This window comes from Acomys russatus, chromosome 2, assembly GCF_903995435.1.
Source record: "Acomys russatus chromosome 2, mAcoRus1.1, whole genome shotgun sequence".
Classification (NCBI taxonomy): domain Eukaryota; kingdom Metazoa; phylum Chordata; class Mammalia; order Rodentia; family Muridae; genus Acomys; species Acomys russatus.
Window position 1 is genome coordinate 39,249,047 of NC_067138.1, and position 23,823 is coordinate 39,272,869.

General features: G+C 41.5%; 1 protein-coding gene across 1 annotated transcript; it reads left to right on the forward strand.

Annotated features, from left to right (window-relative positions):
* Positions 1 to 617: 617 nt before the first annotated feature.
* On the forward strand, positions 618 to 23,489 carry Tmem64 (transmembrane protein 64). The gene is made up of 3 exons (XM_051160524.1): positions 618 to 1,551; positions 15,020 to 15,175; positions 22,359 to 23,489. Exons 1-3 carry the CDS (start codon positions 751 to 753, stop codon positions 22,548 to 22,550), a joined length of 1,149 nt encoding a protein of 382 aa, XP_051016481.1. The 5' UTR covers positions 618 to 750; the 3' UTR covers positions 22,551 to 23,489.
* The last annotated feature ends 334 nt before the right edge of the window (positions 23,490 to 23,823 follow it).

Below are 23,823 nucleotides of genomic sequence, written 5' to 3' on the forward strand. Positions count from 1 at the left end.
AGTGTTTGGCACTCAGCAACGGAATAGCAGGCACATTCTCTGAGGGGTGGCTCTTCACAAGCAATTCCCCGGGCTCCTAAACGACCAAGTTATCTAGAACCCATTGGGGGCGGGGAGGGGGGACCTTGCTCTTGGGAAGGCACATGTATCCACCAAATAAGAACTACTCCCCTAAAGTCACCGGACAGCTTTGGATGTGAGCAACCTCGCCGCTGGCTTGCCAGAGAGGTCAATCGGAAACCAGCAGAGGCTCTTGGCAGAAGTCCCAGGAGCTGCGGCCAAGGGTCTTTGACACGCAAGCACGCGCGCGCCCGTGGATGCTGGGAGCGCGCAGCCCCGGGGTCTCCTTTCCGGTTCCCGTGGCCTGCCTCCCTCTTCACTCTTCTCCCCGGACCGCGGAGGCCTCTGTTGCCAGAGAGACGTGGATACCGCGCCACTCTTCCGCGGCCCCAGCCCCGCGTCACGGGGGCGTGACCGACTACCCAGCTATGTCTCCGCCCCTCGACGCGCGCCCCGCCCCTCGGGTCCAAGGGGGCGGGCTCTGCGGGTGCGGGATCCAGACTCGACCGACTCCCGGCGGGACCGCGTCGTGGACCGACCGCCGCTCCCCGTTCTTCCCGGCCGTCCCCTCCCGCAAGCGGACGCAGGGAACTGAGACCCCCACCACCCCGCGGCGTGTAGGGTGCCATGGAAAGCCGCTGGCGGACGAACGCAGTGGGAACGGAGGCACTGGCCGGCTGAGGCCCAGGCATGCGAAGCCCCGGCGGGAGCCTGCTCCACACGCTGCCCCGGGCCTTGCAGCACGCCTCCCGGCCGACCGGCGCGGAGCAGCCCGGCCGCAGGGCACCGGAGCGCACGGCGGGAGGGGATTGCCCCAAGGACCGCCTTCCCCGCGGGGGCGGGGCTAGCGCGGCGGCGGCGGCAGCAGCGGCGGCGGCTGCCTCGGGCGCCCTGCTCGGCGCCTATCTGGAGCGCCACGGTCCGCCCGCGGCCTCTGACTTGCCGGCGCCGGCCGGGGCGTTGGCGGGCGGCCCCGGGAGCGGCGGCGGCGTGGTGGTCGGGGTGGCCGAGGTGAGAAACTGGCGCTGCTGCTGCCTCGGCAGCACCTGTTGGTGCCGGAGCCTCGTGCTGGTGTGCGTGCTGGCCGCCCTGTGCTTCGCTTCCCTGGCCCTGGTCCGCCGCTACCTGCAGCACCTCCTGCTCTGGGTGGAGAGCCTCGACTCGCTGCTCGGTGTCCTGCTCTTCGTCGTGGGCTTCATCGTGGTCTCCTTCCCCTGCGGCTGGGGCTACATCGTGCTCAATGTGGCGGCCGGCTACCTGTACGGCTTCGTGCTAGGCATGGGGCTCATGGTGGTGGGTGTCCTCATCGGCACCTTCATCGCTCATGTGGTCTGCAAGCGGCTGCTCACCGCCTGGGTGGCTGCCAGAATCCAGAGCAGCGACAAGCTGAGCGCCGTTATCCGAGTCGTGGAGGGAGGAAGCGGCCTGAAGGTGGTGGCACTGGCCCGGCTGACTCCCATACCTTTTGGACTTCAGAATGCAGTGTTTTCGGTAAGTGGGGCGTCCGGTTGCTCTTCCTCCCAGCCCCCCCCCCCCATCAGAGAAGAGTCCCTGACGTTTTTTATGGTACCCTGAGAAATTGATACTACAAATTCATATAACACGACCCCTCGGAAAAGCTGATAAAGCACCATTTTCTTCTGAGTGTGCTTGTGTATGAGTCTGATGAGACAGATGAGACAAAGTATCGTTTTGAGTTGGCTCGGGGGTGGCAGGCAAAGGAAAAGTGTCCCGTTGCCTTTGCAGGTCTGAAGCGGCTTTGGCAGCAGCTCTTGGGCAATAAGGCTTTATCTTTCGACCTTCCTAGCTTTCTCTCTGCCCTGTATAAATGCATCAAGGTTTTGATTCAGGTTTCCGGTTACATGGGGGCTGTGGAGGGGACGGCCCTAGACCCCAGTTCTTGGAGGAGTCTCCTAAATTTGTAATAGGTTTCTTGAAAGTAATTTGCTGTAATACTATGTAAAAGCTGAGAATCCCGTTTATCTTTCTTTAGAATTCTATTTTGAAGTTATTTGGGTGGTTAGTAAAATGACCATCCACCTTTCTCACACACACCGTCTGAAGACTCTTGCCCTTGTTGTCATAGCTTCTGCTTTTTCCGTGTCGGTTTCTATAGCTAGTGTGCACCTGATTTGAGGGTTGGGACCGCTTGACCCAGTTGACCCCTGTTAAACACAGCTACAGATTTACAATAGCATAGTACTTTTTACAAATTTAATACAGAAGTGACACTAAGAAAAAGTAAGGCTGTAGTCAATAAGTATCTTCCTCAATATCCACGACTTTTTTTTTTTCCCCACAGAGAGAAAGGAAATTTATTCATTGTTGCACAGCGAGAAAGTAGCAGACTCCACATGTTGAGCTGAGTTTGCTTTATAGGCCATAACATTACATTAGGGGATTTCATATTATATAGACTTAAGATTGTAGTTTTTAAAATAGAAGCTACTAACTTCCTACTGTACTAAGATGAATATCCACGACTTTATTAGATACTAAATATTCCATGAAGTACCAGAGAGGGCCATAGGGTAAAGTAAGGCTCTGTCTAGACCATAGTTCCAAGTTTATGGGAAATTTTATGCTTTAGAACAAATTATCAAAACTATCTGACTTAGATTTTTTTTAAGACATGGTTTAACTCTAGCCCAGGCTGTCCTAGAACTCACCGTGTAGCTCAGGCTGGCCTCAGAGTGGCCCGACCTCCTTAGCGCTGGATTACAAGCATGAGCCTCCACATCCAGCTTTGACTTCACTGTTTACAGAAAAGGGACTAGATGACTGAGTTTCTTTCCTGCATGAGATGATTCTGAACTAGAGGTCACACCCCAGAGTCCCAAGTAGTTAGTTAGCCCTTCAACTAAAAGGAAACCGCATGAAGTATTGAAACACAGCAGTAAATTTGGCCTCAGTCTTTCAGCTTTCACCATTTCACTCATTAACCATATAATAGATCAGCTGTACCAAGACTTTGAAGACGGACTGGGCCCCAGGTACGTGTATAATTTAATCCTGATAGTGTGCTGTCCCCAGCACAACCTGCACCCTTTCTTAGCTACATAGTATGTGACAACTGCCGTTCTAGGCTCCTCTTTTCCAGGTCTCTGCGGTTTTCCAGCTGGTAGAAGTACATATCTAATAGTGCATGTATACATATAAAGTCTGGTTTGCGTTTTCTTGTCTACCTCCTGTTTGCTCTTCCTGTGGTTACTTCCCATGGATCTCTGCAAATAAATCTGGTGGAGCCAAACTTTGGACTATGGCCTCAACAGAGCCCTATGGCCCTCTCTGTTTCTTCAGTGAATACTTAGTACCTAATAAAGTCATGGATCTTGAGGAAGATATTTATTTTGTTCAGCCTTACTTTTTCCTTTCCTAATATCTCTTTTATATTAAATGTGTAAAAAGCATTGTACTATTGGAAATAGTTTAAGGTACATAGTTGAGTTTGACAGGGGTCAGAAGCCTTTCATTTTGACATTACTGAGTCAGGAGAAAAAGAAGAAACATTTCTGTTGAAGAGGGTATTGTCACCTGCCTAGAAAGAAGGAAATGATGCCTCAGGTGTCCTGGAACTTGTAGAGTCACCTGCAGTTTAAACCTGTAATCAGCTGCTGTGATACGTGTTTCTATAAAATTCCCAAACACTAACAGAAGCTGGGTGGGTTGTGAAGCCACTAGACATGGTCTGTTGCTCTGCATCCTCCTAAACCGTCTTCTGGAAGGAGAAGCCCTTTCAACCTCAGTAGTTTGTTGTGTTTGCTAACAATCTGTGAGAGCAGGAAAACACATTGTAGGGTGATGTCGACATTAACCTGCTTTTTCCCATTTGCCTTCTAGAATTTTGTTCTGCCACCAACCTCTCGGCCTCCTACCCAGCATACTACTTTTGTTTTCTACTTTTCCCTTCATTGAATCTTTGAAAGTACCCTCCTCTCCAGTTGAAGATAATTTCTCATTGACTCAGTGACCATGAATAAAATATTTAGCTCAAAGAGGAAGTTAGGTATAAAGGTCACACAAAGTACAGGCATTGAAAATTGTCTTTGCTTGGTTCCTGCTATATGAACGCCATGCTTCCTTATTTGTAAAATGCTGTAGAGTCATGAGTGTCTGTTGGGCTAATGCTTTGAAGGCAGTATTTTGCCTGGCCCATACTATTGTTGGTAATCAAGGAAGTTTATGTCTTAGAGGCAGAAGCCAGTCATAAAAGTTGAATATGTAGCCGATGAAAAGGGACTCGCTTTGCATCTAATTATTAACCATAATTTTTAAATCATTCTTGTATGTTAGATAGAGATTAACACGCTGACACAGAACACTTGAAACTCCCAAAATAGAAAATAGCGGTTTGTAGTATTGATGCTTAAACTATAAGAAATGAAAATTTGCAAGTCTGTATTTGCATCCCCCCCCCCCCCCCCCCGAATCATCTCTTCTGGGAAACAAGTAAAGCGTCTCCCTGCTCAGAGTGTCTTTGGTGGAATCTTGTATCTGCAGATCTCTGAACGCACAGTTTGCATGTTGCTAAGTATGGCTCCTAACTGAACACACATCTGAGATGACTGCACACCTTTCTTACTAGATTATTCATGGTAGGCTAAATTAGGCTGCGGAGACACCCTCTAGTTTTCAGTGGGCTAAAAGCAAAGGTTCGCTTGTGTGTATCCAACTTTATTTTGGGGAAGGACCCTCTCTCTCTGCCTTACGTTGTTTTGACTTTGGGATTCGGGTTGGCAGAGCCATTGCCTTGTACTTAGTTGCTGTGTATACAGAACTACATTTTGTGCTTGAAAATGCCCCTTGTAGTGGACCTCACTTCTTCCTGGCCTGAACAGGTTACATGGGCATGGGCATGGGCATGAGCGGTTGCCTGTTGCATTGTGGGAGTCATCGTACCCAAGCTTTGATTTAACTTTTAAAGCAAAGGGAGCAGATGCCTGAATTCCCCACATTTAGTGAGTCTAAAGTAGAGTTCACACTGAGATTCCCACATACTCAGCCTTTCAACTTCTACCATTTTGCAGTCTGAACCGTGAACATAAGTTTTGAGTAACTTTATACTAGTCAATTGTACCAAGACTTTGAAAAATGACTGGATCCATGTCAATGAGCAAGTTGCATTGCCTTGAACTAGATGGCAAGAATAGTGAGTTAATTCTGCACGGACAAGTGTCCTTTGTAAGTGGATCTCACTTTTTCCTGGCCTGAACAAGTTACAAGTATTAACTGACCTCACAGGATGATAGGGTGGTGGCAGGGAATGGGGGCTCAGAGCTCTTGGTGCAGTCATGATGCCTCTGGTACTTGGCAGCCTACCCCCAGGTGTTACGGTCTGAGTCCTGTGGGTCTGGCCTCCTGACATGTCAGTTCAACTTACCGCCTCCGCTCTGAGTCAGGGACCTCTACCTCATACAAAGTGTCCCTGCTTTCTCCTTTAGGCTTATATTCTCCTATCTTTATCCAAAAAAATAACTCTGCAGTACAACTGTAATCTGCTGTTACCCTGCGTGAGTTCCTCAGGTGAGTCTTCTTTTCCCTGAGAATGAATCGCATCTACCTCTAGACTAGTTCTTCCTGCTACAGTTAAGTTTCTATGCACCTTTTGATGTCTTATTTAGTCCTCGGCCCCCTTAGAAGTAGACACTATTTAAGTTTAGGAAATGAGATCCTATCTCTACGAGAAACTTGAGATTTCACTTTTCTCAGTTTCCAATTAAAAGGAGCTCTAGATAGTAAAGAGGGACTGTTGACAATAGGTACAGGGGACAAAATACTTAAAGAATAAAGTTTTCTAGAAGAAATGCTGTGACACATCTATTTAGACCATCTTACCTGCATTTAATAAACATTAAACTGCCCTTGCAATAGCCACTCTGTGAGGCCCCCTTGGAGACCTGCATTTTAAAGTTTACTGCAATAAAATGGTTGTTCTTGATCTCCAAAGACTACATGACTATGGGTTGTATGAGTGAGGGAATTTATAACAATAGTTCCAAACCTAATGGGTCTGATGTAAGGCTGTGCCACAGGAGTTCCTAAAAGTCTTTTTCACTTTAGTCAAAGGAAAATAATACAAAGTCAAAACAAAACAAAACAAAACAAAAAAACTCCTGTAGATTCCTTCTCTCAAACAAATGTACAGGGGAAATTTATTTTGATTAACCATAAATATTTGAAACATATTCATTAACTTTAAATATTAAAAGAAGCATAAATTATATGTACAAGGCTGTCTTTCATGTTGTGTGCCACTTCCCACATACAGAGCAGATTTCCATGCATGTGATCCCATAAGTCTCCACAACAGCCATTGTTTGAGACGGTATCAATCTTAAGAGGTAGCATTTTACAAAGGACAAATATCACAGTCTTAAGTCAGACTTGGCTCTAACATTTACTAAGTCATCTGTAGGAAGTTAAGCTTTTTGAGACATACTTTGTGTTGTAAAACGTGTTTAATAATATCCACTACAAAGCTGTGATACAATATGGCTTGCTCATTACTGTTTCTTTCTGTTCTCTACATTCCAAGAAAAGGACATTTTTAAAAGTTTAACAGTATCTATGTTGCCTGTATGAAACAACAGGCACCATTCTGTCATGTACACGTCACATCTACTGTAATCTTCATCTTACAGTTGAGACTGTTGAAATATAACTTGCCCACAGATAGTGGCTGCTTGATAGAAGAACAAGCTTTCTCAGAGGTCTGCTGTCCTTACGAACCCTGTGTAGCAAACATGTTGGAGGACCTTCCTGTGAGATTGAAGCGCTCTACAGAGTTGCCTTAGCTATCAGACCAAGGATCAGCCAACTATACTACTGTGTATGTGGTACACAGAACCTCCCGCACATGAACAGTCTGTGGAACTCAGGTCTTGGCATCTGTATATGATATATGTGTTCTTTGTAGCTTTTCTTTTTCTTCTTTATTTTTTGGAGAAAAGATAGCAGTGTTCAAGTGTTGACGCAGACCCAATACCTGCACAGCCTAAACTATGTACTACTATACATTTACTGGAAAGGGTTCAGCCACTTCTGCTTTAAAGTCAGTACTACAGAATGCCCACCAAGCCTCAGCTCCTGCTGTTGCAGTTAGAGAAAGGCCCATAAGTCATCTTCTCAAGACAGAAACAATCCAAGTGCAAGTAGGATGATTGTGTGTAAAATGAAAACAAAACAACTACATGTGAAAGTACAAAGCATTGGCGTCACCCAGCCTGTGTCTCAGGGGAGTACCTTTAAGGATGGTGTACCCTCCAGATCGTCATTACTCTGGTTGTTTGAGTATACTCTTAAAAGGCTAGAAGCAGCCATGGAATGGCTCTGCTTGTTTATCTGATTGATTTTGACTGAAGGATCAGGAAGCCTAAGCCCATACTGACAGGAATACTGACAGAGATGCCATATATAGCTTGAAACATACCCTTCAGTACATTTCCCTAGAATCTGATTCATCAAGAAGGGGTACTTTTAGTAATTTAATTCACAGTTGTACTTACATTTATTACAATGAACTAAAACACTGTGGGCAAGTCTGTGTAAAGCCATGAACGTGACATTAGTCTTAGCCTGGGGACTTGGAGGAGCTTCTAGTTCTGTGTCAGCTAATATGTCATCACCACAAACTCATTGAATGAATCTGGCCTCCAATTCTCTTACTTAAAAATGGTCAAGAGTAGGCAAAATCTCAGTTTGCTTTTAAAAAGCAGATGTTCTGAACATTGGGTTAGCATTACCTCTTTTATTTTTCTAATGAACTTAGTGAGAGCATGCTTTATAAAAATGTTTTCTCATTTCCTTAAAATCTTGTTCTATGCTATGAACACAGCGATGGCCTGGAACAAAGAGAATAGATGCTGCTTGTCCTGAGGTAATGTATCAAGTCATCCTTTGTTCTTCTATTAAAGAACACTGATCTGCTGCACATGGCGTGCACAACAGAAATAGGGGAGACAGTCCGCTTTGGGGGAACTACTGTCTAACTCGGAAGGGCTGGACAGGGTGAGCACACTGCCAAACAGATAGCATCTTAGCCACGTCCTCAGACCGTCCTATTTCTCTGAAAACAGCTGGCTTTTGTTATTTCCCCCAAGCTCCTCTCTCTGTTCATGCTCTGCAGTTACTTATACTGGTATTTCTGTTGTATATATGCTTAAGTTTCACACATCTTTTTCTCTAGCTCATAGCAGTGTGTGGAGTTTCTTAACAAACCTTTCTACACCAAAAACAAAAATACCAAGTTGGAAAGTTATTTTAGAGTTTTTTTTCTCTTTCTCTGCTTACAGAATGTGAAAGGTAATAGTCCAGAAAACAATGATTAACTTTTTTTGTTCTTGTTTTTCTTCGCTTTGTAGTTGCTGATCTATGTTTTTCTAACTCAAGTTATTGTTACAAATTATTTTTGTGACCTCCTCTTGCTCAGTGTAGTTATGTGTTGCAACGTGACTGTTAGTGACCACACAGCAATACTTGTCTCTCTTTATCTCTTTAAATTTCAGTTTAGAGTTAGACCTTATGTGTAAAAGGTATTTGACCAATTTTGTTGAGTGAATATGAAAAGTAAACCTATATTTTATCAAACAATGTAAAGAATTTCAGCTTGTCCTCTAGAGGTTAGATTTAATAAGATTCCACTCTTATCCACCCCACAGAACGTTTCATTGTTATGTGTTAATCAAAATCCTCAAATGGACCATTCATCTCCAAATTACTTGGGAACCATTAGAAGCAGTTCCTAATCTAGGGGTGAATCTAGATGACCAAGCCACTTCAGTCAATAAGAGGCGCTTTGTCCTAAAGCCCTCTCCATCTGATGCAGTAGGAGCCGCCTCCACGCTCCTCCAGTCCTACCTTTTTCTAGTAGCACGTTTGTTCTCAGGCCTGTTAAGGGCTGGACAGGTGAGCAAACTGAGCATCTCAGTTTTGACACAGAAGTACTGGAAATACTTTGGCTTCCATTCTCTTTCCGCCTAGCAGGGAATTAGGACCTGTGTGCTGTGTCCTCACTGATGCTGTGAGCAAGTCAAAGCCCCAAGGCATGAACGTTCCAGTGGAAAACAAGCATGCTAGATATATGGTGTAAATTCTCATGAGAGTGCCTTCTAGGTAAAATGGTTTCTGTGTGCTAGGGCAAGGGCCTTTGAATAGTCCATTACAAGTAGACTTTTTTTTTTTTTTTATCTCAAAGGCCGTTTGTAAATATCAAACATTGTTTCAATATTTGTAAACAAACCAGTTCTGAGGTTGATATAATTAGCCTCCAATTAACATATATTTAAACCTAATAATTATTAGATATTTTGCATAATGGTCTAGGAGAATTATTAAAAAACAAGATAGGTGTCTTTGCTCACAAAATTTAGCTTGGGCCAGGGAAAAATTGTGAGACTTCCAGCTGCTGTCCAGCGTTGTCTTTGGGCATCAGGGTGTCCTGGAGGAATCTGTGTAATGAATGGCAGACGCCCTAGTCCCAAGGGAGTGGGAAGAAGCCTCAGTACCCTCTCTAGGAGCAAAGTACGTGCTAGCGCTAAGAGCACTTAGATGTGGCAGGAGCTCGGAACCGAGGTGTTAGATGATAAAAGGCTAGACTGCGAAATGAGATGGAGATGACGCCGAAGAACCCATCCCTTCTGAGACCCATGGGCCAGAATTGGCTGAGGATCAGGTTTGCGTGTTAGCGGTTTCTGTAGGATTCAGTCCATGTTAGAAAGGAAGACAGTGAGTGGGAATTTGACCAGGTGGTGGATTCACATTTAAAAGGTGCATTTAACAAGCTGTGGTAGACAGAGTGAAGGATGAGCAACATCCAGTTGTATGGCTGACGTTTTGAACATGCACAGCCAAGACTAGCAACGATGGAAGGCATGCAAGCACGTGCGGAAAAGGGGGTGACACTTACGGGGTTCTGTTTGCTTTGGTGGTTTTGTCTTGTTTTGTTGGGAGCAGGATCTTTTGTATCGGACATTTGTCTTGAAATCATTATGTAGTGGAAGATAGTGTTGATCTCTTGAGAGCCTCCTGCCTCCTCCTCCTACGTGCTAGGATTAGAGATGCAGACCTCTAGTCAGTTTACACCTTGGCCTGGGTGATTCCCATGGCTTCGTGCAGACTATGTGAGCATCTACTAACTGATCTACACCCCAGTCCCTTAAGCCAATTGCAATAGTTTTCATTTTCCTAAGAGTGAAAACTACCATGTTTGAACTCTTTTGCCTTCTTCTCTAACATTTCTGAAACGTTGACAGGAAGTGTTTGGAGCACATATGCAGGAAAAGCACACACTATATCAAGAAGTAAGTGAAAAGGAGAAGCCATAGTCACTAATAATCTTCTGCCTTTAATAAAATCAATGTAGAGATTTGTGACTTTTCTGTACAATACTGAATATATTATACTTAGAATTTATGTTATACCTTAAAAGTAATTGACTAAACAGGACTCCAGATGCACAAGCCTTGATGTTGCATCCAGTGTAAGAAGCTGTGATTTGCCCACCCGATACTACACTCACAGAGTTAAGGGGTAAAATTTGACATCTTTTGGACACATTGCCTTTATGCTTTCAGTAATTCTATGTGAAGTTATTCTGTGTAAAAATGATAAAGTTTTAGTGCTTTAGAGTTTGTAAAGCTCTGTGTGAGAAGTGTGAACTTAAAAAATGAGCATATTTCTGGAGCAGAATTCCACAGGAATTGTGTTTTATGCTCTGCCTGAGGAGAATGTGGCTTCCAAGTTGCTGTGAGGGTGGTCCCAGTAACTCTGAAGAAGAGAACATGTACTGTCAGTGCTGGGCAAATGGCAGCTGCTGCCCCACAAAGGCCCTGGCTCCCAGTGCCGCACTGGGCAGCGTGCAGCTGCCTGTGACCCCAGTTCCAGGGTCCCCTCCTCTGACCTTTTCAGGCACCTTCATATTTATGGCTCAAACACATAAACTCAGACACACATGTACACATAAAATAATAATTTGCACATACAAATATAAGTGAGTACTTTATAGTATGTATGTCAGTCGGGTGGCATTCATAATCTGAAAGTCTCACTAGCTAATTTCTGTCTCTGACCATAGCAGCTGTGCAGCTGACAATGGTTGAGACTGAGATTTCCATGGGCTCTTTGGATTTGGAGGTTACCTCTGGAGCCAAGTCCCAGGGTCCTGTTGGTAGCTGGGAATCCTGGTGGCATTGCATTGGGTGGGTTTTTTTACCTCTTTCTGAAAAGACTGTAGAAACATATGTTTGTCAAAGACTAGAAAAACACAGGTTCTGACTAGGGTTTGGGCTTGTTGGAAATTCTACATTAAAATAACATGGAATCTTCAGTAATGTTATTAGTAACTTAGGAGCTGATTATGTTATGTCCTTTCTAGCAAAGCTGTTCAGAGTGAAGTGATTATTGGAAGTCGGTCATTTGCTTCTCTTATATAGCTTTATGGAAATAGCACGTGGAAGTGGCGGTGCTTTTTCCCCATGATAAGGTTTCATCCTGAACATTTTGGTGAACGTTGACTTAATATAGGAACAGCGAGAGCTTTGGATCCCCAAGCTGCCCAGTGTGGGTGATGGGAATTGAACATGGGTCCTACAAGAACAGTACACTGTATTTCCACAACACCCCAATTTTTATTTAAAGTATAAATGTGTATGTTGGTGCTCACGGAGGCCAAAGGGAGCGTCAGATTCCCAGAAACTGAAGTTAGAGGCTTTTGGAAGCACTCTTATCTGCCTAGCTGCTTCTTCGGTCTCTTCAATATTTATTTTAAATATAATTTTGATAAATTTCATGTTAACTATAGCACAGGGTCTTTATCAGTCATTTTTACCTTATTTTGTCATTGTATACATTTAACACATTTATTCTAAAGAAAACCCCTTGTTTCTGTGAGTAAAGGCCCTGGTTCCTTTCATCTGAGTGGCTTGGTCCCCTTTAGCGAGTCGGCTACAGGTTTCATTTAATTACTTTTACTGTCTTCAGTGTTCAAAATTCCCTTGCATGTACCTCTAAACAATACAGAATGTCCTGCCAACTTCATTACTATGTCTGTACTTCCCTCCCACGTTGTCTCTGCTTATGCGTTACCAGCACACCTGCCTTCCTCATTTCACCCACCTTCGCCTGCTAAGCCCACACTTAGATTTCAGTGTCTGGTCTCACCACCTCCTTTCTTTCAAAGTTGCCCCTTGGCCTAGACTCCCACAACTAATTTGGACTCCTCTCTACTCTTTAGTGTTCTGCACTTAGTCCTTCCAAGGCTCCCTTTTGCCTGTGTCTGGGATAGTTGTGTGCTTGACTGTATGTGTGATTGATTCCCTTGAAGAGAATTGCTGTGTCTTGTTCTGTGTCTCTTTCAGCAACTTTCAGGGCATCTTGCATGGACAATCATTGGCTCCATGATAGATGAAATGAAATAGCAACTTGCTGCTGTAATATTCTTTCCAGCAATGCTTCATCTCCTGTTCATTTGGGACTATAAATTAATTCAGCATGATTATTGTATGATTGCCATAGAGCAATTGTCTTTAGGTGGATAAAATCCTCGCTCTTAAAACTAGTTTTAAAAAAGTTTTAAAAGCTTTCTACGTACCAAGAACAACTAAATTGGGTATATGAAGTTCCTCTCACAGTATAGAATGTGACTAGAATTTAACAAACGCATGACACATGGGTTAAATAGCCAATGCTTAGTAAAATATGTTAAAATCCTTTAGTAGTTATAAAAACAATTTTGGATAAGGGATACCGAATGTATAGATCTTTCATCTATACCTAGATTATTACAAAATTTAAGTTAGTTCTTTGAATGACAAGGTAATCTGTAGTGAAAGTAAGTAGTGAGAATGGATGTGGTAATTTTTAATAGTTAGAACTAGGGCTTGAAGGGAGTGGGAAATTTATACTAAAACCATAAGCAAATAAAGAAGCTATCGATTACCCAGTGTGCAATTAGCTATTGGGAAAAGAAAGGAGTAAATCCATGCCATTACCTTAATCTGGATAAATTTCAGAATTACATAGTGGTGAATATTAAAAAGAAAAACAAATCCAGAAAACAATAAAAGATTAACAAAAGAAGCAAAAAGACTTTATGACAGTAAAATGCAATAGAGTTTCCTCACAATACTGCTTGATTGTGTATTAATGTGTTTTCATAAGATGAGCATTTGAGGATTATCTCAACAACAGTGAGATTATGCCTCATACTTCAGGGTCTGGGCATAATACCATAAGAAAGTGTAAGCTAGCTGTACCAGATCAAGGCATGTCCTCACTATGTAAAGAACACTTGTGAGAATGAAGTAACACTCTGAGAATAAAGGGCAATAATGACAGATAAAAATCATAAATAAAAAGTCAAAACCAGTGTCTGTATAAATGAAAAGAGTACAGATGGTATCATGGGAAGATGTAATCGTTACTTTATCAAGCTACAAAAGATTGAAATGTACTACTTAAAGTTAATAAGCATCATGGACACATGCCATTACTGGCAGTATGCAAGTCATTGCAATTGACTTGGAATGTAGCGTAAAGTTTTACTGTTTCAAGAGTTGCTTCCCTAGTGATTTATCCTGAAATTACAGAGATATATATTACTTATTGTGTAACAGCTCATTTATGAACTTAGTGGTGCTGTCTGTGGATGAGGAATCTGTATAGTTGGGAGCATGTGACTTGCACCCCCATAGTTGTACAGTTAGGTGTGGGCCACACCTCCAGCCATCTTGAGGCTTGACTGGCGGAGAGCCCCCTTCCAGGCCCACTCTGGCTGTTGGCAGGCTCTAGGCCTTTGCTAACTGCTGGCTGCAGATTCAGTTCCTGTCCACGTAGGACTCTCCAGAGCTGCTTTTACAGTGCAGCAGCTGGCCTGCTCCAGGGGAGAAGGAAGCCCTTCTCTTCTCTTCATAGTCTAATCTTAGAAGTGGCTTCTCATCTGGTCTGCTAGAGTCTGTTTGCCAAGAAGTGAGCAGGATACAGCCCATATTTGAGGAAAAGATTGCTCAGGTTCTTGGGTCTACCTGGACTTTCACATGTTAATATACAAGTGTGTTTGCTGTGGCTTTGTGGATTCTTTGTAATATCAAGAAAACAAAAATTATCACGTAGACACCAAAAAATACACATTTCTGCATCGAGAGTGATGGAGATAGTAATTGTCTGGGTTCTCAACCCTGCAGTATACCATTCCAGTGCTTCTTGGCGTCACAGCATAATGGCTCATTGCCACTTAAGAATGTTGATGCTGTCTCACTTTCCTGGTAAGTGAAGGCACCAGCCAAGGACAATACGTGCAGTAAACATGGAACCCCTACCCAGATCTAGCCAATGGACAGGACATTCTCCACAGTTGAGTGCAGAGTGGGGTCTGACTTTCACATGACTCTGTTGCCCCATATTTGACCACGTCCCCTGGAGGAGGAGGCCTGGTGGCACTCAGAGGAAGGATAGCAGGCTACCAAGAAGAGACTTAATACCCTATGAGCATATACAGGAGGAGGAGGTCCCCCTCAGTCACAGTCATAGGGGAGGGGAGTAAGGGGAAAATGGGAGGGAGGGAGGAATGTGAGGATACAAGGGATGGGATAACCATTGAGATATAATAAGAATAAATTAATAAAATATTTAAAAAAGAATGTTGATACTTACTTAGTCAGATGAGAGTGGCCCAGAAAAGTTCTTACATAATGATCTGTATGTGGATTTTACTTATGAGTAAGAAAATTTGGTTACTAAATCTTCTCTTTTAATAGTAGTAGAGTAGAATAGAAACTTCTGTTTAAAGTTTATTTTCCTTCTAAATGGATAGTTTGCATGTATTCCTTTGATAATTATTTATAAGGTTGGATACTCATCTACACCTCATGGTCTACTCGGAAGAGAAAGCAGTAGCAAGATTTACAGAGACATGTTTGTGACTTGGTAGTTGATAACAAATCATTGCTTTTAATCTACTTTCTAGATTACTGATCTTTCCTTACCCAACTATCTGATGGCATCTTCAGTTGGACTGCTTCCCACTCAGCTTCTGAATTCTTACTTGGGTACTACCCTGCGGACGATGGAAGATGTCATCGCAGAACAAAGTGTCAGTGGATATTTTGTCTTTTGTTTACAGGTGAGTTCAAGGCCAAGGACCATCTGGCTTTACCCCTCCTTGGGTTGATTTAAGCCTAGTGTTTCCTTGACCACAGTTGAAGAATTGCTTCAATTTAGATAGTTATTCCAATACTATTTTATATATGGATAACAGTTTTAATTGTGTGGACACGTGGAAATAGATGGACTTAGTCAGATGCATTGAATACCCTACACAAAATGAGAAAATAGAATCATAAAAATATTCTTTCACAGGGATTGTTTTTAAAATCATTGCAAGTCAAATACTGTATCATGATTTTGTATGAAAGCTTTGCCTTCAAAAAATGGTAATATTTGACATTCAAGGACTTGTTTTTTTTAATGTTTATTAATGACAGTTTATTAAATTATTGTATTTATAGTCCAGTAAAACTGCCAGTTACTTATTTGATTAGAATCTAACTTTATATTTAATAAGTGTGTGATTTTTTTCTTTTTTCTTTAAATAATTTATTCAGAGTATATCTCAGTTGGTATCCTCTCACTTGTATCTTCCTGTTCCCCTCTCCCTCTTTTACCCTATTCCCCTCCCCCCGCATATGATCACAGCCTATCAGGTCTCATTCTGGTACCCTGCTTATCCTTCCTCTGAGTCCACCAGGCCTCCCCACCAAGGGGAAGTGGTCAAATTAGAACTTTTATTTTGCTTGCTTCGTATGGATAAGCATGCTAATCATATAGTGTTAACTTTTACATTTATTGTGTCTACAGAATATTATGTGTCTGTGTCCATTTCAAAGTGCAATGAGGATTCTGACATGGAATGCATTCTTAAGTTTTTTTTAAAATAAATTCAATATCATTTTCTCTTTCCTAGAAATTAGAAATCTGTCTAAAATATCTTTTTAGAGATACTGTGTTTGAGTAGGATTCCTCAATAGCTCACAGTGTTTTCACTGTTGAAACTTTATATTTTTATACCACTGTTGTAAATTACTCAATTGTAATCATTAATGCTTCCCAAAACTATAGTCATCTCTTTCTCAGGAGGTTGTTAGCTCCTGTTTTTGAGCTGGCATATTTAAAGTTAATGTACAGCCAGGAAGGAAAAGAAAAGAAACATAATTCCAGCTTACACATATATAGAGAAAATGGAAGCAGTGCTTTGGTGTGGTCTGTTGAAGTTTACAGCTGACGTTGTTTCAGAAAGTATTTAATGCATCTGGATTTAAGGTGGAAGAGAGAGGGAAAGTCCTTAAGGCCACATTGCAAAGGCAAGGACGAAGCTTAGGTATGGCTGATAGAGTGAGTACACCTGCCAGATTCTTTCTGTTTGCTATAAGTGAGCCACAGATAATTTCTTTTCTGGGTCTTGTAGCCGACAGCATGAGGAGAGCCTACACACTGGAAAATTGAAGTGTATGTTCTCCTAAGACTTGAGCGTCTGCCTCTCCCCCTCATGCTCTGTGCTTCTGTTCTCACCTTGCAGAACTCCAGTTCCACATAAGTCCAAGTTTGACCTGCTTTGTGTGTGTTCTGGGTCCAAGTGCCCACAGAGTAGGTGGTGTGGGCTTTCCTATTCCCAGCTCTCTCCCACATGCCAGTGTTTCATTGTTATCTTCCTCCTCTACTGTTGCCTGGAAAAATCCAGCTGTCTTCACTCCTCCACACAGGCTGGATTGCTCTCCTGACCTCCCGCCTCTTCTTTAGTAGCCAGAAGCTTCCATGTGGGAAGCACGTCATTCTATTAAGACATCTTGGCACTGTTAGAAAGAATAAGCAGGCTACCAAGACGTGACTAGGGGAGGGGAATAGGGTGAAAGCGGGAGGGAGGGAGGAATGGAAGGATACAAGTGATAGGATAACAATTGAGTTGTAATCTGAATAAATATGAAAAAAAAAGAAAAACAAAAAAATTAATTTATTTTTTATTTTTAATTTTTAAAAAAATTTTTTAATTAATTTATTCTTGTTACATCTCAATGTTTATCCCATCCCTTGTATCCTCCCATTCTTCCCTCACTCCCATTTTCCCATTATTCCCCTCCCCTATGACTGTGACTGCGGGGGATTACCTCCCCCTGTATATGCTCATAGGGTATCAAGTCTCTTTTTGGCTACCAGCTGTCCTTCCTCTGAGTGCCACCAGGTCTCCCCCTCCAGGGGACATGGTCAAATGTGAGGCACCAGAGTACATGAGAAAGTCATATCCCACTCTCCACTCAACTGTGGAGAATGTTCTGACCATTGGCTAGATCTGGGAAGGGGTTTAAGTTTACCGCCTGTATTGTCCTTGGCTGGTGCCTTAGTTTGAGCAGGACCCCTGGGCCCAAATCTGCCTATCATAATGTTCTACTTGTAGGTTTCTAGGACCCTCTGGATCCTTCTACTTTGCTATTGTCCCATGCTTCTCTCATTTAGAGTCCCAATAGGATGTCCTCCTCTCTGTCCCAGTTTCTTGGTAAGGGAAGGCTTTCATGGGACATGCCCCTTGGGCTAGTATGCAGATATAAGTGAGTATGTACCATTTGATTCTTTCTGCTTCTGGGTTAACTCACTCATTATGATCATTTCTAGCTCAATCCATTTGTACACAAATTTCAGGAATTCCTTGTTTTTAATAGCTGAGTAGTATTCCATAGTGTATATGTACCACAGTTTCTTTATCCATTCTTCTACTGAGGGACACTTAGGCTGTTTCCATGTTCTGGCTATTATAAATAAGGCTGCTATGAACATGGTTGAGCAAATTTTCTTGTTGTGTGCCGGAGCATCTTCTGGGTATATTCCAAGGAGTGGAGTAGCTGGGTCTTGAGGAAGCCCTATTCCCATTTTTCTAAGATAGCACCAGATAGATTTCCAAAGTGGCTGTACTAGTTTGCATTCCCACCAGCAATGAAGGAGTGTTCCTATCTCCCCACATCCTCGCCAGCATGTGGTGTTGCTTGAATTTTTGATCTTAGCCATTCTGATGGGTGTAAGATGGAATCTCAGAGTTGTTTTGATTTGCATTTCCCTGATGACTAAGGAGGTTGAGCATTTCTTTAAGTGTTTCTCAGCCATTTGATACTCCTCTGTTGAGAATTCTCTGTTTAGTTCCAAGCCCCATTTCTCAATTGGGTTATTTGGTTTGGTGGTGTTTAATTTCTTGAGTTCTTTATATATTTGGATATTAGACCTTGTCAGATGTAGGGTTGGTGAAGATCTTTTCCTAGTCTGTAGGCTGTCGCTTTGTTCTCTTGATAGTGTCTCCTACCCTACAGAAGCTTCTCAGCCTCATGAGGTCCCATTTATTAATGGTTGACATTAAGGCCTGGGCCGTTGGTGTTCTGTTCAGGAAGTTGTCTCCTGTGCCAATATGTTCCAGGCTCTTCCCCACTTTTTCTTCTAAGTGACTTAGTGTCTCTGGTTTTATGTTGAGGTCTTTAATCCACTTGGATTTGAGTTTTGTGCAGGGTGACAAATATGGGTCCAGTTGCATTTTTTTACACATAGACCTCCAGTTAGACCAGCACCATTTGTTGAAGATGCTATCCTTTTTCCATTGAATGGATTTGGCTTCTTTGTCAAAAATCAAGTGACCATATGTGTGTGGATTCATCTCTGGGTCTTTGATTCGATTCCACTGATCAACCAGCCTGTTGCTGTGCCAGTACCATGCTGTTTTAATTACTATTGCTTTATAGTACTGTTTGAGATCAGGCATGGAGATTCCTCCGGAGCACCTTTTATATTGTACAAGATTGTTTTAGCTATTCTGGGTTTCTTGTTTTTCCATATGAAGTTCAGAATTGAACTTTCAATGTCTTTAAAAAATTGTGTAGGTATTTTGATAGGGATTGCATTGAATCTGTAGATTGCCTTTGGAAGGATGGCCATTTTTATTATGTTAATTCTCCTGATCCATGAGCAAGGAAGATCATTCCATCTTTTCAGGTCATCTGCAGTCCCTTTCTTAAGAGTTTTGAAATTTTTTTCAAACAAGTCCTTCACTTGCTTAGTTAGAGTAACTCCTAGATATTTTATATTGCTTGTGGCTAATGTGAAGGGTGTGGTTTTCCTAATTTCTTCCTCTACAAGCTTGTCATTTGTATATAGGAAGGCTACATACTTTTTTGAGTTAATTTGGTATCCAGCTAATTTGCTAAAAGTGTTTATCAGCTTTAGGTGTTCTCTGGTGGAATTTTGAGGGTCACTTATGTACACTATCATATCATCTGCAAATAGGGATAATTTGACTTCCTCCTTTTCCATTTGGATACCCTTGATCTCCTTTTGTTGTCTTGTTGCTCTGGCTAGAACTTCGAGTACTATATTGAAGAGATATGGAGAGAGTGGGCAGCCTTGCCTTGTTCCCGATTTTAGAGGAATTTGCTGTATTTCACCATTTACTTTGATTTTGGCTATTGGCTTGCTGTATATAGCCTTTATTATGTTGAGGAAAGTGCCTTGTATCCCCGATCTCTCTAAAACTTTAAACATGAATGGGTGTTGAATTTTATCAAATGCTTTCTCTGCATCCAAGGAGATGATCATGTGGTTTTTTATTTTCAGTTTGTTTATATGGTGGATTACATTGATGGATTTCCGTATATTAAACCATCCCTGCATGCCTGGAATGAAGCCTACTTGGTCATGATGAATGATATCTTTGATGTGCTCCTGTATTCGTTTTGCAAGTATTTTATTTAGTATTTTTGCATCTATGTTCATAAGAGAAATTGGTCTGAAATTCTCTTTCTTTGTTGAGTCTTTGTGAGGTTTAGGGATCAATGAGACTATGGCCTCATAGAATGAATTTGGTAATTTTCCATCCATTTCTATCTTTTGGAGTAGCTTGAAGAGTATCGGTATTAGCTCGCCCTTGAAGGTCTGGTAGAATTCTGAACTGAAACCTTCTGGCCCTGGGCTTTTTTTGGTTGGGAGACCATCGATGATTGCTTCTATTTCTGTAGGGGAAATGGGACTATTTAGCTTGTTTATCTGTTCTTCACTCAACTTTGGCAAGTGAAATTGATCAAGAAAATCGTCCATTTCCCTTAGATTTTCAAATTTTGTGGCGTATATGCCTTCAAAGTAGGATCTTATGATTCTTTGAATTTCTTCAGTGTCTGTTGTTATGTCTCCCTTTTCATTTCTGATTTTGTTGATTTCAATACTGTCTCTCTGCCTTTTAGTTAGTTTGGCTAACGGTCTGTCTATCTTGTTGATTTTCTCAAAGAACCAGCTTTTGGTTTTGTTGATTCTTTGGACTGTTTTCTTAGTTTCTAATTTGTTAATTTCAGCCCTGAGTTTGATTATTTCCAGGCGTCTATTCCTCTTGGGTGTTTCTGCTTCTTTTTTTTCTAGGGCTTCCAGTTGTGTTGTTAAGATGCTTATGTGCGATGTTTCCAATTTCTTTTTCAAGGCACTTAGTGCTATGAATTTTCCTCTTAGCGCTGCTTTCAATGTATCCCACAAATTTGGGTATGTTGTTCCTTCATTTTCATTGAATTTCAGAAACTCCTTGATTTCTTTCTTTATTTCTTCCCTGACCCAGGTGTCATTTAGCAGAGAGTTGTTTAGTTTCCACGTATGTGTAGGCTTTTTGATATTTCTGTTGTTGAATTGCAGCCTGAGAGCATGGTGATCTGATAGGATTCAAGGTATTATTTCAATCCTCTTATATCTATTGAGACTTGCTTTGTGACCTACGATGTGATCAATTTTGGAGAAGGTTCCATGGGGTGCAGAGAAGAAGGTATATTCTTTCTTGTTTGGGTGAAAGGTTCTATAGATATTTGTTAGATCCATTTGACCCATGGCATTGGTTAATGATGTTATTTCTCGGCTTAGTTTCTGTTTCAATGACTTATCCTTCAGTGAGAGTGGGGTGTTGAAGTCTCCCACTATTATTGTGTGGGGATCGATGTGTGATTTAAGCTTTTTTTAGGAGATCTTTTACAAATGTGGGTGCCCTTGTATTGGGAGCATAGATGTTCAGAATTGTGATGTCATCTTGGTTGACTTTACCTTTGATGAGTATGAAGTGTCCTTCCTCATCCCTTTTGATTAATTTTGGTTGAAAGTCTATTTTGTTCGATACTAAAATGGCTAAGCCTGCTTGCTTCTTGTGACCATTTGCTTGGAATATTTTTTTCCAGCCTTTTACCCTGAGGTTATGCCTATTATTATGGGTGAGATGTGTTTCTTGAATGCAGAAGAATGTTGGATCTTGTTTATGCACCCATTCAGTTAGTCTGTGTCTTTTTATTGGAGAATTGAGACCATTGATGTTGAGAGATATTAATGACCAGTGACTGTTAAGAGTCTTAATTTTGATGTTGTTTCCAGTTGAGCGTTTGTGTAGTTGTGTTTTTGCCATGGGATAGTTATCTATTTCCTGAGTAGTTTTGGTTGTAGCTTGACCCTTTGGGATGGAGTTTTCCTTCTAGTACCTTCTGTAAAGCTGGATTTGTGGATAGGTACTGTTTGAATTTGTTTTTGTCATGGAATATTTTGTTTTCTCCATCAATGGTTATTGATAGTTTTAAAAAATTAATTTATTTAAAAAAAAGAAATGGAAAAAAAAAGACATATGTTCTCCTTAATCTTTCACCTACACTCTAGCCTGCTTTCCAGCAAATGGTGGAAGGGAAGCTTGTGATCCTGTAGGAGGCCTGCTCCTCTGGCCTCCTTTCATTTAAACAGAGAAACTTGAGAAGAATTGCTTTTACATCTTGTTCATTTCCTTCCTTTTTCTTTTATACTTCATCAGACTAAGGAAGAAAGTCAGTATGTGTGTCTCCTACCTGACATGTTTTAGCTCGGCCCCTTCCCATAACTCCCATGCTAGTAAGTACAACAAATTCAGTGTGTCTTGAACAGAGTTGCATCTTACTCACACAGTCGCGGCACACACTATCCTAATATCTCCATGTCTATACATGCTCTTATACTCTGGTGAAAGGCGCCCAACTTGTAAGTTTTCAGATAGGTATTTCTTCCAGGAGAAATAAAACAATTACAGTATTAGAAACCCACTTTTCTGATGCCCAAGTCAGCATTTAATACTGAATATTGTTGCTCAGTTAACAGCAAATACCTGTGTAAAATGTGTGACTTTCTGCATTCCACTTTTAAGAAGTATCCATGTGAAGCATTGTAATACCACTTGGTTATTGAGTTAATTTCCTTTATTTTTATATGATTTTGGTAACTGGCGCTCTTTTTATTCACAGATTGTGATAAGCATAGGCCTCATGTTTTATGTAGTCCATCGTGCTCAGGTGGAATTGAACGCAGCTATCGTAGCTTGTGAGATGGAGCTGAAGACGTCTCCCGTGAAAGGCAATCAGCCAAATCCCAGCGGTTCTTCCTTCTACAACAAGAGGACCCTCACATTTTCTGGAGGTGGAATCAATATTGTATGATTCTTACAAACTGATTGTCAAGAGCCTAGTATGCTGCCCAGGCCTACCAGTCACTTCCCTAATGGCTGACACAAGTGCCATTGTATTATGGCACAAACAAGACTGACTAGTTTTTAAATTGCACAATTTTCTAAAAGCAAGAATCATTTTCTGGGTCTGTAAATGTAAAAGTAGATGCAGCTTTGGCTGCCCCTTGTTCTCTCTGTAATGGCCTATAGGTGTGCACTTTAGTGGTTTTAATTGTTTTATTGTGGGGATTTATGAACAGAGAAATAATCTAAATATTTTTTTTTCTGTTTAGTATCTTTATTTATAAAGCCCATGAATAGTTGTCTGCATCTGTCTTTAAAGATGAGTAAAGATATGCAGTTCTAAATTTATCACTGCTAGAAGTCCTTTCTTTAGGTCATCTTTCCAGAAGGGGAAACTGTTTAGTTTATTGTTCACTTGTTTGCTTTAAACAGGACAACTTTGCTTCACTTTCCTTGCTTATAAGAAAATAGATATATTTCTGTTTAATGTATGTTATCAAGCATTATGTCATTTTGGGCCATTTACTCCTTTCCATACAAGCAAGTGCTCTTAAGATTCCTTTTTATTTTCACTGTGTAATATGCAAAGCGAAAGGGAAATTATTTAGTAGGTGGCTCAGAGGTAGAGCTCACCGTGTTCTTATATGATTTTCTTGGTTTCACTTTTAGATCTCCTCAAAGGGCTGTCCGATAGCACTCTGACCAAACCATTTCCCTTCTTAATAATAATAATTAGGCTTTTAAATAAGCATCTTATTCCTATAACATGGTGGGCTTACCATCTCTAAAGTTGTCATTCAGGTGGCCTTGTTTAGTCAAAACGCCTTGTTAAAAAGAAACAAGCTTTAAAATCATGTTTATAGTTCCATACACTACTTATACACACACACACACACACACACACACACACACACACACACACACACACACACACACATATATATGCCTATTCCCATAATCTTCAGCTTTAAAACTATAAACATAGTATTAACCATGTTTGAGGTATCTGCTGTACTATTGATGTTTTGTTTGGAGCTTTGGTATTCCTTTTCCCTGATAAGACTCAGGAATTCTGAAATGTGAAATTGTCTCAATTCCTTTTTTTGTGGCATGTGTGTTTCCTAAAGCACTTAGGACTATAGAATACTATAATCCAACATGATTCATATGGCGTGCATTCATTTATCAGCTTTATTTTTAGAATAGTTTAATTGCAAACTCAGTGATTGGTTGATTTTGTT